At 38.3% G+C, this 16,597-nt stretch overlaps 1 protein-coding gene across 3 annotated transcripts; it reads left to right on the top strand.

Moving 5' to 3' along the window:
- Nucleotides 1-1,471: 1,471 nt before the first annotated feature.
- LOC135651910 (probable serine/threonine-protein kinase WNK5) lies at nucleotides 1,472-8,582 on the top strand. 3 transcript variants are annotated; one of them, XM_065172538.1, is made up of 8 exons: nucleotides 1,472-2,389; nucleotides 3,755-3,792; nucleotides 3,906-4,133; nucleotides 5,710-5,945; nucleotides 6,148-6,305; nucleotides 6,413-6,749; nucleotides 7,180-7,524; nucleotides 7,911-8,582. In XM_065172538.1, the coding sequence occupies exons 1-8, from the start codon at nucleotides 2,294-2,296 to the stop codon at nucleotides 8,393-8,395; spliced, it is 1,923 nt and encodes a 640-aa protein (XP_065028610.1). In that variant the 5' UTR covers nucleotides 1,472-2,293; the 3' UTR covers nucleotides 8,396-8,582. The 3 variants fall into 3 exon arrangements, with proteins under 3 accessions (XP_065028610.1, XP_065028619.1, XP_065028613.1); XM_065172541.1 differs by having other exon boundaries at nucleotides 1,473-2,389; nucleotides 5,722-5,945; XM_065172547.1 differs by lacking the exon at nucleotides 3,755-3,792.
- Nucleotides 8,583-16,597: the final 8,015 nt, after the last annotated feature.

Consider the following 16,597-nt stretch of genomic DNA (forward strand, 5'->3'; position numbering starts at 1 on the left):
CCCTTTCTTGCTTTCTATCTTTCTCTTCTGAAAAGTTGTAGGACTTGATTGATGTGGTCCATCCAACCCAATCTGATCGTGGAGAATACATTCAGGTCACTAGTTTGTGTCCGTTCCACATCGTTCACCTCTGTTGCTCTCTCTGTGTCCATCACTTGTGCGCTTGTGTGGCTCTGCTCGCGCGAGGGGACTGCACTGGGAATAATTGGGATTGGAATGCGAGCAAGTCACTTCCGTCTCTCCCATCCTCATCACGCGTTTGGCCCACCAAATTCGAAAGCCAAACTCTAGGCAGATACGTTTTCTTTTGGGAGCTACAGAGAGTGAGAGGGAAAAAGAAGAAGATAGCACGCAGATATGCTACGCTATGCGATGGCATTTCGGTGGCTGTTGCTGCTTCCTCTCTTTCCTGTCTTTTACAATATTTATCCACCGAAAAATGGAATAAACTTCAAATCCCCGTCTTCTTCCCCCTTCCAATGCAAACACAAGAGCCCAAAAGAAAGAGAAACACTAAAGTCAACTTATTATCTTCCATAGTTAGTTCCGGATTAGGAGTTCCAGGTTTCAACTCTGGTTCATTCGCTTGCTTACTTAGAGAAACATCAAGGGTTGACCACTCTACATCTCCTCTGAGAAGACAAGTGGTCGCCCCCACCAACACCGAGCGACGGTGGGGCCAAGGGCACTCCATTATTGCTGAATTATGTCTGCACGTCATATATATATATGTGTGTCTTGTCTTTGCGCCAAATAATGACAAGTGACAGGGCCAAGGCACGAGCAGTTGAAGAAGCGTGGCGTGGCATGGCATGTCAACCTCAGGAGGAGGAGAAGAGCAAGTGTCCTTTGCTTTCGGACCATGCTTGGTGGCATAACTAGAAAAACACCAAAAGTTGCACCGGGATAAGAAAAGAGAGGTCTTGTGGGTCCGACGGTGTTTGAGAGCTGTAGGATCCACAATCTATTAAAGAACGGAGGAGAGGAGTGTGTGTGATTTATGTGTTAACTGAAGTCCCGACCAAGGGAGAGAGAGAGAGAGAGAGAGAGGGAGGGAGTTACTTCCAACCCAATAGGGAGGGCTTTACCTGATAACCACAAGTTGACCTTTCTAAATCGATTGTTTAGATATTCGTTAGCATTAAGATAATAACCTAATCAAGTGGCGCAGAGTCGACCATCACGGAGGCGCAAGTGGCCCCAATTACTTTCATCAGCTCATTGGCTGCCTTCTACCAAAGAAAGGACAAACGCGACGTGACAGCGAATGACCGAGGAAAGAAGCTTATGTGCACCGATGTCCAAAGAATCACCATCTGCAACCTGCTCCGTTTTGTAACGGCGGTCAGTAGTCGACGGCGTCGAGTTGGATTCGCTCCGTCTATCGGGCATAAAACAAGTCCGTAAAACTCATGGGGCCCACCCGGAAATGGCGTCTTCACCTTCCTATCTATACAGCCACGCCTCCATTTTCTCTTCCATCCCCCTCTTCCGTTGGTCTCCATCCTCTAGCTCGCTCTCTTCTCGATTTGGTATCCAACTCTCCGTTGCACCTCCCAAAACTTGAGAGATTTGCTTCTTCCTCCTCTACACAGAAGTTGATCTGGATCCATAGGAGAAGTTTCAGACTCGTTCGCCTCTTTTGCTTCAAAAACAATGGTGGTGTCACAGCGTAGCAATAGATTCTTCAAGTTTAGAGATCCACGAGGCACTACAGCAGAAAGCACACACGCTCTCCAATCTTAGTCTCCTTGCGATCGACTGCCTACGTCCCAGATTACCCACATAGCAGGGCAAAAGGAGTCCCCCACATCACGAATAGGAGGCACCCACGCCCTCCATCACCACAATAACTACATAGCGCGCACACAAAAAGTTGCACATCGAATTCCTACAAGATAGAGCCAAGACGAAAAGGAGACTGACCTTGTCCATCCAAAACTCTTGGTGTCGATCAACCAATAGTAATTACCACCAATAACTTGTGGTTTATTTTCAACACCAATGGTTGGAAGGTACCGTCACGACTTCTCACGTGCATTCGGCGGTGACATGAATATGGCCTGGATCATGCTGCGAATCGACTACTCGAGGCTCTTCTGGCAGCTCTTCGGCGTATTCTCCTACGAGAACCATGAAGGAAAGCCTCGGATCTAGCAGTCCCTCAACCTCGTCCTTCAGGGCTCTCCATACTTCTTCCAGCTGAGATTGCAGTCGATCCATCCCAGCGTTCTTTCTTTTCTCATCATCATCATCATCATCATCATCATCATCATCTTCTTCTTGTTTGTTAATGAGGCCGCCGGTCATGCCTGAGAAAGGGCGTGCGGAGCGGATTGCCGTGGGGAACGGGTTCGTAGAGACCGATCCGACTGGTCGCTATGGTCGTGTAAGTTATCGCCATGATCAAATGCCTAGATTTATTTTTTGTCTTTTCTTTGTTTGATAAGATGCTTCGTCATTTGAGATATGTTATCAAGTTAGTCGATTGCACTCCATTTGATGAAGTACTACATATATATATATATATAGATAGAATCTACCCTCTTTTCTTTCTCTCTTTCAATTAAGGTCCATGCTATTGTAAACCATTAAGGAATAGGAAAATAGAATGCTTTGATATTTAGTTGTTTACGTATCATCAGATACTTTCTTCTCCTGCAATTGCTTTATACTCTATAATATGTTTTTGTGTCCGTTAACGAAGTACGATGTTTCGGTTTCTTGGTATCTTGTAGTTAATGTGCTATTCACAAAGTTGCTACTTTTGTTTGCAATACCTCAAATCCCGAGTGAGGCTTAAGTTAGATTTTGCTGTTGTTTACAGCTGACCAACATCTTCATCCAAAAGAATGGCAATATGATACTATCGTTACTAGGAAGTACGGTGAAGGTTAGGATGGTATATATCCAGATCTAGATTCCCAAGTGCCAAGTAATTGGATCAAAGAAGTCGAGAGACCTAAGCTGACACAGACCAATCCAATTATAAATATTACGGGCATCATTGTTAGCTCGGAAAGCGTTGAGCTTTTTGGGATTACGATCATAAAGTAATCCAAAATGATAGGACCCATATCAGGAACATGTTGAGCTGCTAGGCTTTATGACTAGACCTTCATTTTAACTTTGTAAGAATAACTGAACAAGTGGAGAGATCGAGAAAGGTTAAGTGGGAAAAGACACCAACCAGGCTAGCTAATACCCTACATCAACTGAGTGACCCAAGTGTAATTCATTTGAGACAATAAATTCATTCTCATCTTTTACATGGCGACGACATAGTTGGACTGGTATTTTGATGTTTTTCTATTGGGGATGGAGGAGCAAGGAAAAAAAATAGAATGTCTTTCGACTCAAAAAAAACTGATGTAGTATTAAAAACAAGAGGATTGATAACTATCTAGATAGATAACTATGAATCAAATCTCAACATTTTCAACATCATATATTACAGTAAAGTAGATGTCGTAAATGAGATTCTTGTGAAACTGTTCCGGGTAGATCAGATGCACATCAAATTATTTCCGGATGTTACTGAGGTTATTTATGAATCTTTTGGTTCAATGCAAGAACTTGCTTGTCTGATGATCCAATCAATTTTACAGTTTTTTGCATTCACTTTTAACTTTTATATAAACAAAAGAAATTATTCCATTCTCTCCCTTAACTTTAGTTTCCAGAAAAATAAAAACGAGTCTTCGAAATCAAAATCTGAAAACCCTCATGTCTCTTATATATACATGCATTGCAGTTTGATCAAGTGCTCGGAAGAGGTGCTGTGAAAATAGTGTATCCTTGAAGCAAACCTTGTCGATTAAGATAGCACAATATCTTATTTAAAGTGCAACAAATAATTAGATCGCGTGACATGAGTAGTTAATTCCTTGATCGAGGACTGGCAGCTACAGGGCATTTGATGAGCTAAATGGTACGGAGGTGGCATGGAACCAAGCTAAGCTCAGCGAGGTGATACGGTCACCTGAGGCACTGCAGCGCCTGTACTCGGAGGTCCACCTCCTCAGCTCCCTCTGCCATGAATCCATCATCAAATTCCATGCTTCGTGGATTGATGCAGCAAATAGGACTTTCAACTTCATCACCGAGATGTTCACATCTGGCACGCTCCGAGAGTATGGCTTCTGAAACCCAATATTCTGCTATCTTCACGTCAGTAGGGCCGACTTATTTGTCTTGGACTTTTGTTGTTTTGATAGCTTCAAGTCAGAATGAATATTTGCGTTGAACTTATCGGATATCGATCTCAGTGCCTAGTAATATGTAACATCATCTAGGAAGAAGCTAGTTCAGATATCTAAAAGCTTGACCTTAGTGATGAAGGGTAGAAGATGGGCTGTCTACATAAGACCACTCTGAGCCGAGCTTCGTCACCTCCTTATTTTGAACATAAATTCATGGATTGCAACAATTGCTGAGGGTAGTGTCTAATAAGTTAGTTAATGTCTTTTCTTTTCTTTTTTTCAATTTGTTTGAGAGTTTCAAATTAGTGAGATTGCTTTTTATTTTTTATTTATTTATATTTACTTCCCGTAAACATTAATTCACCGATCAAAGATATTAAACTGTTTTATATTTTTCATCGCCTCTCACATGCACAATCTTGATTAAGAGAGACATGATTTCACCTAAGAATTTTCTCTATCCAAAAAGTGTTTTTTTTAAAAAATATTTTAGAATTAAGGGTGGGGGTGACTCGAGAATCACCAATGTTCTATAGGTCGAAAATTTTATAAGTCATTAAAATTTCATAACACATTTGATATGATCCATGTGTCCAATAGTGATTTTAATAATATTATTGTCATTACGATGATATGGAGTTATATGATAGTTAGTAGTAAAAAAAAATTGTTTACTAGTCACAAATGAGGGGGTTATTAAAATTATTTTATATTTATTTTATGATGGATAAATGCAAAAAGAGAAAGACATTAAGTATTTCTTGAAATGAAATGAATTGTGGTCCCTTATCTAATTTATATATAGGCTATGACTATTTAACACATGCATTCTTAAAGTTTCACAAAATATAGATTAAAAAAAAATAATTATTTATGGGGACATCAATCTAAGGAATCTGTGTATAACCAAAGGTTTTTTCTGTTAGTTTGGCAAGTCCCACATAATCAAGAAAATCAAGCTTGTTATTTCCTATTGTAACTATAAATAAAGGTCTAGTCTTTGAAGTCAGATACACCACAAGAAAATTTAATTGTTTACTTTGGATTTTTCTTGTTTAGTAGTTTCAAGTGTTTTATGACCTAGAAACATCTTCCTAAAGCATTTATAATTATCCCTTTTATAATAGTGATTTGCTCTTCCTTTGGATATACGGGTCAATTAATCGAATCACGTAAATATGATGTTCTTGTCTATTTTATTTTTCTATTTTATTATCTTTGTTATATTATCAAATTACCTTTTGGTAAATTTCTTAGGCCAGCTTTAATATTTTCTTATATAACCATGGCATATTCAATGCATGAATTATCTTTCTGATGGTGTTGGTTCAAAAATTGATGCTTCTGCTTCTACAATGGCAACGGTTTGAGACCTACTATTTATTATTATAAATGTAACATTTGTGATCGGGCTGACTGATTAGTGTTACATTTCATGTTCGTTCCTATTGTCTTTCTGAAATGCTTGCTTTAACGTAAGCAATGTGATAATTAAGTTAAATGAAAGAAATGGATTTAGGTACCGACAAAGATATCCACGAGTCCATATCAGGACTGTCAAAACCTGGGCCCGGCAGATACTTCAGGGGATCCTCTACTTGCACAGTCATGATCCGCCGGTGATACACAGAGACCTCAAGTGTGACAACATTTTTGTCAATGGCCACCTCGGGCAACTCAAGATTGGTGATCTCGGCCTGGCTGCCATGCTCCGGGAAGCCCACTGCGCGCACAGTGTCATAGGTATCCAACTATTCCCTCACCAGTTTCAATCCCTGACTTCGGCGACGATACACGTCTGTCTGCAAGTCTAGGCTTAATGGGGGGGATTCATAGAGTCCGATGCTTGTGGCTTAGTGTGTCTTGGTCGATTCATTAAATCAGATCGTTTGCTTGACTGGAATAACTTAATGGTCCCTAATGAGTACACCACTCTTTGCATCAGGAACGCCCGAGTTCATGGCGCCGGAAGTCTACGAAGAAGAATACAACGAGCTTGTTGATATATACTCCTTCGGCATGTGCGTGCTGGAGATGCTGACCTCTGAATACCCCTATAGCGAGTGCTCCAATCCAGCTCAGATTTATAAGAAAGTTACCTCAGTAAGAGCATAAGCAACTGGTATCTTAATGCCATGTTCATCCTATTCCTATCTCCTTTCCTCGAACTTCACTACCGAGCATTTTGAATTGACTTTTAATCTTACTAGGGGAAATTGCCTGATGCTTTCCATCGCATCCGAGACCCCCAAGCAAAGCGTTTCATCGGGAGGTGCCTAGAAACGGTCTCCAAGAGATCATCGGCTAAGGAGCTCCTTCACGATCCCTTTCTATCGTTTGAAGATCGTCCTACTACTTCGCCAAGCTTCAAGAGTCCATCTCATGAGGTTAAGAACATCGTCCATGGAGATTATGATCCCTCACATGCGACAGATGGCCCCGGAGCCACCAGTCCTGTAGCGAAGCGTACGGACATGACGATTACCGGCAAGATGAATCCTGAGGACGATACTATCTTCCTCAAAGTGCAGATTTCTGATCGAGAAGGTACGGAACTTTTTGTTCAAATCCACTCCAAGCTATGCACAATTTATTTAGGTCGGATCTTATAATGCTTTGAGCTTTGTTGTTGGTTGATTTTTATTGTATGAGTCATTAGTGATACACAGAATGGCATACAGTGGTAAACTAGTGGCATATATGTTCTCAACATACATACATACATACATACATACATACATAGTTCATTAGCAAGTATGCATGAAAGTTAGATGTGCTCCTAACCTGAATGTTCCAGGGATCAAAAGAACATATCTTTACTGTGTTATGAGCCAATCCACGAAAGACTAATTTGATCTTAAATAAAATTTCTTTAAGCTTGTGATCTCTTGCAGCCCTATATATATTCGTACGAGCATTATATAGAATTATGATAAATTTGTACTAGCGTGACGTTTTGCTACTTATTTTGCATCAGGTAAGATGAGCAACATATATTTTCCTTTCGACATCGTTGGCGACACATCAATAGATGTGGCCAATGAGATGGTAAAAGAGCTGGACTTAACAGATCGAGAAGCATCAGAGATAGCAGAGATGATAGCCCAGGAGATATCAAGGTTGGTGCCTGGTTGGAGGGAAGGTGCTCCCGAGGACTGTCACCATGTATACAACTATGTGGAAGATGACCAGGACGGAAGCAACCATCCTTTCTACTGCCTCTCCTCCCCTACGTCCTCCCAAGGGTCAGAATTTGGGGGAAGCTCTTCTCAGGGGATCTTCTGCCAGCAGCACAATCCTCGCCAAGTAGACTGGCTTGGAGGTATGTAAGCATACCCACACTCTTGATTGATATATAATCGCGGGGTCATCTTATTTATAATGTGCTCATGTGAGGCCAGCTTTGGGTCGTCGTCTATGGACTTAAAGCGAGTTCAGCTCGAAAATGTGATATTTGAGTAAGATAGACTCAGTTCTAAATTGAAGGCCATTATCAGACCAAAAACTAATGATCATAATTTATACGAATGATCAGCATATATATATATCTATGTGCATGTGTTGGAAATTTATCTTAGGCATAATGAAGGAATTTATTTCATTCTCTGCGACTATCGATCCAAGGAGTAGTTGACAAAAGAAAGAAAAGAGAAGTTGGTCCTTAACATTACTTTGCTAACTAGTAGATCGACTTTTGCTTTTGTGCAGATAGCCTGTTCCAAGATGATGACGACAAGAGCTCTGTTCATTCGAGTAAATATTCTGCAGTGAACTACACCTCAGGTGGTGAGCTAGAAAGCGATGGCAGCTTCCACCGAAAGGAACCGATGCCGCTGGTACCCAGCAGTAGCCGCTGCAAATGGACAAGGTTTTGTCCCGAGGACAGCTCCGCCGAGGATGACAACATAAGCCATAAACTCCACGAGAAGTGCAACATTTTGACAGAGGCCTCGCACGTTGGTGGAGGCAAGAGGCGTGTCGACAGCCGGCGGTTAATGAGGAACCAGTCGATGATGGACGTGCGAAGCCAGCTGCTGCACAAAGCTCTGGTGGAGGAGCTAAACAAGCGCATGTTTAAGACGGTTGGTGCGGTCGAGAACATAGGGTTCCAAGTGCCATATGATGGCCTCCGAGGAGTCTCTCGAGGAGACTATCGGAAGAAAAAGTATGGGCCTGAGCGGCAAAGATGTTGAAGGCTCTTCCCAGGGAAACCTCTCAGCCATGTTTCTGATGCTAATATATAATATGCATGTGACCTGGAGTTGTTGACCACGTGTGTAAAATTGTGAATATTTGTCATCCTACGTGTGTGCGCGCGTTATGTGACTAGCTATCTTGGTAGAATGCCTATGGCCAGATGGGCTACAGCTTTTTGATCGATATCTTACTCTGCCTCGAGCAAAGTGTTGTTTTTGACTTCTTAGTTCTGATGAGAGATGATCTCAATGTTATTCAATAAGTTTAGTTGTTTTTAAAAATATTAATTAATTTAGTTGGTAAATATTTTGACAGTTAATCATAAATATTAATTATTCTCGCTTTCATCACGTACCCTTTCAAAATAAAAAAAATTAGCCAATCCTAATTCAAAAAGCTCAAAACACAATAGTCCACTTACATCGATCTTAGTTTTAATATGACTCAGATCAAAATAGCACTCACTCAAATAAGAGTAACCACCAAGGGGGTATGACAGCTCTATAAAAGGACTTAGGGCTCATCTCATCCTATAAGACAAGAGGTGTGCTCTCATCTAAAGGTAATTAAAGAAGTCCATAGCAAGAGACTAATCGACTCTAGCTATTCTAACCTCAAAAGAGAGAATAGAGGAGAAGAGAGAAGGGAGAAACTCTATGAGGAATAGCCAATCCTTCCAACCGTAACCTTCTTCCTTGAGTTCAATAGCTGAAGCCCAACATCAAGTTCCACTCAATTACGATGACAAGCCTTCGACACTTGTTGCCTATTGTCTAAACCTGAGGAGGAGGTTTCATTAACAAGAGAGAACGAGATCAAAATTAGCAACAATATGTGATCTACTGAGAGAACTTAGGTGATGTCCAAAAACAACTTACACTCTATGTGCTTATTAGTCCACTCATGTATTTTTAATTTTGTTTCTTTTAAGTCTTTAGTTAGCACTTAAGCTTTATAAGCAATAGAGGTTGTTCATTTTTGGTTTTACGCTTGATCTTTTAGCAATAGTTCTCTCCTCTACTAAATTTTTATCCAAAAGATAATATCGAGTTAATAGATCGTCGAACCCATACCTCATACGAATCAGGTCATACTAGAGCAATGATCTTGTGGATGGTGCCTATAAGACATATATTAAATGTTGGGCAAAGAACCTACAAAAGTTAGAGTTCATGCTACGCTCACCCGATAGAAGCAACAATGATAGGGTGGCGGCCAATAACCTAATAGCCTTGGTTGACCTTACTACCCATATGTCAGTATTAGCCCAACAAATAGAGATCATGATAGGCTGGATGTAGGTCCAAAACTAACCCTACAGTAAAGGATATCCGAGTAAAGAATATTATGGCAAAGGAGATAGAGTCATCTTCATCCAAGATGTGCAGTCAAGAAGAAGATGTTATCGAGTAGAACATCGCAGCAAGGACTCGACTCTTTCGAGTCAAGACTCGAATCGACATATCCTTGTACAATAGCTTAATTAATAATGAGGTATTAGACTTATGAGTCTAATAAATCAACTTAAAATTTACTTTGATCTATATAATTATGATAGTAAGAATAGGGTGATGCTTATGTGACTCAAGTTGATTGGACACATGCTCACATGGTGGAAAACTTATCTTTTGTCCAACAACGATGAAGATATGTTATGGACATGATTCACAAGACTCATATGAGAAGAGTTTTCCCTTATGAGATATCTCGAAGAAAGATGGAGAAAGCGACACTACCTATGTCAAGAAAGGGATCAGTCTATGCAAAAATACACCATCGAGTTTTGATAACAAGCGGTGACACTTAGAATCTCCATTGATGATCACTCGATAATTATTAAATACATCATCAACCTCCATGCCAAGATCGATACATAAGTGAGTCTCTTTAAAACTCAAAACATCAAGAGGGCAATCATAATAGCAATGACAATTGAGAAGAAGAATCAAACTCACACCGAAAAGAATATAGGGAAGGCTAAAGGGAAGCCCATGAAAGGTTCACCCTATAGAGGGCAATCATAATAGCAATGACAATTATTTCTTCCAAAAGAAATAATTTATTCTATGAACATTATAAAATTATAAGTCATACACTATAGTAGTGTTGAAAGGTTCACCCTAAACTCCTTTTGAAGAAATAAAAGAAGAACAACTAGAATCAGCATCAGACAACCACAACCATGAACAAATGAAGCTAGCACTAGTTTCACATGTACTAGAGTTCAATCATGGAGAATAAAAAAATTCGAAGATAAGTTGCTCAATTTATTAAGAGTGATGTCATTTAGTCAAGTAGTTCACCTTGCGGCTCATCGATGGTGATGATTCAAAAAAAAAGATAAAGGTTGGTGCATATGCATCAACTATGGCTCTTGGAAGAAGATTATAAAAAAAAATCGATACCCCACGATGGATCAATGATTTGCTAGATCAACTACAACCTGTTATAGTCTTTTTAAAGTTAGAACTTAAATTAGGATATCATTAAGTTCAAATCCAAAAGAAGATACTTAGAAAACAACATTCAAGACAAAATGAGGACTGTTTGAGTAGTCAGTGATGTCTTTCATGTTGAATCTTATATTTTGATGATGAAATAAATCGATAAGTTTATGAAATTAATATACTTTTGAGCTAAGTGATATAGAAAAATATCTTGATTATAGAATTAGACTACCAAGGGGTTAACTTTTAAGCAGGAGAGTTGAACATTGTGCTGAGAAATTATTGTATCAAAAATTTAATGTTAAGCTTAAGGAATGATCGATGTGCTAGAGATCGAACTTCAAGCTAAAGGTTCAGACATCATAATAGAAGGATTAGATATTGCACCGAAAGATTGAATGTCATGGGAAAGTTGATATGCTAGTAGAATACGCGATATACCGAAGGAAAGGGCAATGCACTAAAAGTTCAGACTAAATGTTAGAAGATCAAATAATATGTCGAAAGAGCATACAATATACCAAAAACTTCATATATATATATATATATATATATATATATTAAATGTATGATTGATTTATCAAGGTCTTAATCAAGATTATTTTTTTATCAATTTAAGTCGATATTAGAATGAAACAAAGTCCATTTATAAAAAAAGTCATTGAGCTCGAAGTCGAGCTGAATTAGCATTATTTGTGCTATATTAGCTTTTTTGATGGTAGTACCACCTAGGGTGGTGGTAGTACCACTCAAAATTCAAATTTTATTATGGTAGTATCACTATAGTTTAGATTTGCAACATTAAAAGTTACAAGAGTAGTACCACCCAATGTCAGCGATAGTATCACTTGTATTTTAAAATTTATGGGGATTTAACTTTATGGCTTCATTTTTGAAGCCTTTTGGAGCTTATACATAGCCTACTTAGGCTTAGTTAATATATCATCTATTCTTAAGCTAGTGAAGTATTGTAAGCTCTCATTTTGAGTATAGTTTGAGTCTTCTTCTTCTCTTAATTTTGGTTATAATTTTAAGTTGTAAAAGATAAAATATCTTGTATAAAAAGAAAGTGTGAAGGTTATCTCATAAGCTTAAAAAAAATGATAGAGTTGTAATAAGGATAGTTAATCTTCGTCCATTTGAAAGACGATTAGTAATGAAAGCCGATGGCCTCGAGAAAAGAGGAATCGGGAGTGGACATAGGTGGAGAAGACCAAACCACTATATATTAGTTTATCTCTCTTTACTTGTCCTATTACTTATTATTTTATCTTATTCTCTTTACTTACAACTTTAACCTAATTAATCATATTTTTAAAATATATTAATTTTTTTTATCAAGTTTTAAAATTAATTAAAAATGCTATTACATTAATTAAACAAATCACCCCTCACCACCCCCCCCCCCCCCCCCCCCCCCCCCCTCCCCCCTCCCCCCCTTGTAATATTTCGATCTTTGCAATGCACGCTATCTTCATGTGACTCATGGATGATGTGCTATGCCCTTATATTAGGATTTCATTATCGTTTACATCAATTACATCCTCATTTATAGTAAGACTTAGAAAAAAATATGTTGAGCTCATGCAAAAGGTGTTCTAGCTTTTGATGAAGCACCAACAATGACTCAACCAAAAGTAGTGCTAATTTGGCAAAAGAAATCTTAGCTATCTTGGCTTCATCATTTGGAGGATGAATCCAAATCAACTTGGACAAGGTCGAGGCAATCTGAGAGTGACCCAAACCAAGGATGGTGACAAAAGTTTAGAGTTTTTTAGGTGCATGTCAATACCTATATAAATTCATCCAAAACTTTTCTGTTCTTGTGGCTTCTGTATTCTTGTAGCTCCTTTACATTCCTTCACTAAGGTAGGTTAAAGATTTGAGTAGATGAAAAAGCATGATGATACATTCCATATGCCAAAGAAGAAAATCGGTAAGAAACCTATGCTAGTCTTGCTAAATCTATAACGGTCGTTTAAGTTGGAAGTGGATGTATTGAAGTATGCGATAGAAGCTGTTTGATACAAGATGGCCAACCTTGGCATGCCACTCTAAGATTTTTTAAGGATCTTAGAAGAATTATCCAACTTATAATAAAGAATTGCTCATGCTACATTAAGTAATCAAACATTGATGTGTGTATCTCATAAAAGGAGATGATTGTCTACATCGACTATTAGCCATGTTAATACCTGCAAAAACAATCTAAGTTGCAGCAAACATGACACATGAAGTGGATGCCATATTTATAATAATTTAACTTAGTGATCAAGTACAAAAAGGGAGTGCAAAATAAGTTAGCTGACAACATATTGTTATGACCCTTGATTTTAAGTCTTTGCTTATTTGTGTATATGTTGATAATACATAGTTTTTACAAAGACTAAGCGAATATGTATATGGATGATCTAAAATTCAAAAACACCATAAAGAAAGTCAAAGAAAATATCGATATGGAATTCATGCTTCAAGGAGGATTGCTCTACAAAGGTGCTTAGCTTTGTATACTGAAAAAAACAAATCATGTGAATTCGATGGGAGAAACACACTAGTCGAAAGCCACAAGATACTTTAGTATAAACAAGACTTTGATAGACCTACAATGACATGTTTACTAGCTCCGAATCTAGTAAGATGTTCTTAATTCTTGTGAGGATGTGTCCATTATAGCGCTTCAAAGCTGGCCAACTAGAAATTGGAGTTGTACACTTCATTGCCCATTCTATCGCAACTATAGAAAAACATATCTATAGACTTCTTGGGAGGTGGTGTTGATGCCTTGTAAGAATGCAATCACTGGAGAAGAACTTGATTATTCTTACAACATATGTAGACACACTTTAGCCTTTTAGGTTCCATCATGTCCAACCATGACAAGTGTTTCTTGAGTAGCTTTTGAAGTTCACTCTAGACCTTAATAGACACCAAATTGAAGAAGAGCATAACCTTCTATCAGCAAATTGATGACTAAAATAAAGTAGTTGTTAGAAATAAAATAAAGAAGATGTTATTTATGTTTGATACGGTGGTCCCTACTTGTACACGTTAGGAGGGAGAATTTTCCTCAATAGAGCTGCGATATTTTATCATGTAGTTGGGAAAATTTTAACTATTATCAAGAGAAATCTTAGCTATTATCATGCCTCCACAAGACGGTGTTCCTGTCAAGAATGCCGATCTTGGACCGATGCGATGAAAATGGTTTACAGGCGAAAGGCTTCATGAGTGACTCTGCTAGTTGATCAGTCATGTATGTATGTGAGAAACATGTAAATATTGTTTGATAACTTATTCTTACATGAAGTGAAAGTCGCTGGTTATGTGTTTCATGTATGAGTGGAATACTGGATTGAGACATAGGTAAGTGGCTCCGATATTGTCATAATATATTGTTGGAGTAGAGGTAGAGTTGATGTCAAGTTCCTTGAGTATATTCGTGACCCAATTGAGTTATGCAGCAATGGTTGCAATTTCACGATATTTAGCTTCAGTTGTAGATCGTGCAATTATCTTTTACTTCTTAGAACTCCAATTGACTAGATTAGCTCCAAGGAAGATAATATACCCCGACGTGGATGTTTTGTCATCAAAATTCTCTACCCAATCAGCATTAATAAAGGCATGGAGATGAATAGAGGAGTGTTTGCAAAAAAAGAGGCTATGATTGAGAGTCCTGTGAAGATATCATAAGATTCGTTTAACTGCAAACCAATGCATAGTAAATGGCCGATTCATGAATTGTAATAATTTATTTACCGCAAATGAGATATCTGGATGGGTGAGAGATAAGTACTTGACGGTATTGAGTTAGGTCCGTAGTAGCGCTTCCATCATATAGTTTGAGTGACTCACTAGTAGACAAAGGAGTTATAACCGCTTTTGCATCCTACATATTCATCTTTGATAACATATTTTGAATATACTTTCTTTATGATAGGAAGAGTCTTGTATATGTTGCTTCCACTCCCAAAAAGTAGCTTAAGGTTCCTAGATCTTTAAAGGAGAAACGATCTGCTAAATGCTTGAAGAATGCCTTGATTTCCAGAGGATTATTGTCCATGATAATAATATCATCCACATATACCAGAAGATATATTGTATTGCTACTTTGGTGACGGAGAAATAATGAGGTATCAGACTTGGAGTTGATGAAGCTATTTGATGTCAAAAACGAGCCAAGTTCGGTGTACCAAGCTTTTGGAGCTTGACAAAGTCCATAAATAGCTTTTTGGAGTTTACAAACATGCCTTGAATACTAAGAGTGGATGAAGCCAGTAAGTTGCTGCATAAAAACATCTTTAGTTAGAGTCCCATGTAAAAAGGCATTATTAACATCAAGTTGTCGTAAATGCCAACCTTTTGAGATAACCAAACTCCAAATGAATGTGGGTTTAACAACGGGAATGAATGTCATTATGAAGTCAACACTAGGACGTTAATAAAACCCTTTGGTCACTAGATGTGCTTTATATCTGGCAACGGATCCATCTGAGTTCTACTTAATTCGAAAGACCCACTTACACCCGATGATATTTTGTGTGGGATGAGTGAGTACAAGAGTCCATGTAGAATTATGGAGGAGGACATCATATTCTTCACATATAGATTTAAGCTAGTATAGAGATTTTTGAGCTTGAGTAATTGTGGTAGGTTCATAGGTCTCTAACGAGGATTTTGTGATAACATGTAGGTCAAGGATTTATCATAGTTTAAAGATACCACTTTTGGATCGTGTTATCATTAGATGTGTAAGGGCTATAGGTTATGTTGTAGGTATGGGCAGTGGAGATGTACCGACACTGGTTTGAGGTACTTTAGTATCACTGGTCCTAGGTAGTGGTTGTGTTGGCATTACTTCAGTAGTTAGGGAACCTTGTGAAGAGGGGAGAAGAGCAATGGTGGGGGTGAGGAGCTGCTGAACTGGGAGAAGAAGATAGTGTGGATATTGAGGAGAAGGACTGGATAGTGTTATAGGATCAATAGTGTACTCTAGTGATGTATATTTGTTGGAGTAGGGTGCACAACAGGAAACTCAGGGTTTTGAAATAGAAAGGTAGACTCCACAAAAATAACATGATGTGATATAAAGACTTTTTGAGTTTGGAGTTCGTAGCATCGAAATGCATTATGTTCAAAAGAGTATATAATGAAAGTGCAAGGCTTAGATTTTGATGTTATCTTATGCAAGACATAGGAACGTAGCCATGGATAACATAAACAGTCAAATACTTTGAGTTTTGAAAGGTTTAGAGATTTATAAAATAATTTTTCAAATGGTGACTAGTACTAGAGGACTGGAGTGAGCATATGATTGATAATATAGACAGTAGTTAGAAAGGCTGCAGGCCAAACGGTTGTTGGCATATAGGCTTGATGGAGGAGTGTGAGACTAGTTTCAACTATATATCGATGTTTGCGTTTAGCAGAACCAACTAGTTGAGAAGTATCTAGGGGTGACTTAAGGTATTGTATACCACAAGCTGAGAGATAGGATGTGAGGGCTTGATATTCACCATCGCCATCAGAGTAAACTTTTTTAATTGTAGACTAAAAGAAGTTCTCAACTCACTTTCTAAAGTTGAAAAATATTATTGAAACTTTAGATTTATGGTGGAGAGGGTATAATTATGTATACTTGGTAAAGTAGTCAACGAAAATGACAAAAAATCTAAACTTATCAAAAGAAGTGATTGGGGCAGGGCCCCAAACATCGGTATAAATAATTTCAAAAGGTTTAGAGCAAGATAT

Source organism: Musa acuminata, chromosome BXJ1-4 (genome assembly GCF_036884655.1).
Source record: "Musa acuminata AAA Group cultivar baxijiao chromosome BXJ1-4, Cavendish_Baxijiao_AAA, whole genome shotgun sequence".
Lineage (NCBI taxonomy): Eukaryota > Viridiplantae > Streptophyta > Magnoliopsida > Zingiberales > Musaceae > Musa > Musa acuminata.

Excerpts from the sequence above, each read along its gene's own strand:
- LOC135651910 (XM_065172538.1), top strand. The coding sequence starts at position 2,294 with ATGAGGCCGCCGGTCATGCCTGAGAAAGGGCGTGCGGAGCGGATTGCC. Across the intron at positions 5,946-6,147 it reads CTGCGCGCACAGTGTCATAG|GAACGCCCGAGTTCATGGCG; the intron begins GTATCCAACTAT and ends TCTTTGCATCAG. Across the intron at positions 6,750-7,179 it reads GCAGATTTCTGATCGAGAAG|GTAAGATGAGCAACATATAT; the intron begins GTACGGAACTTT and ends ATTTTGCATCAG.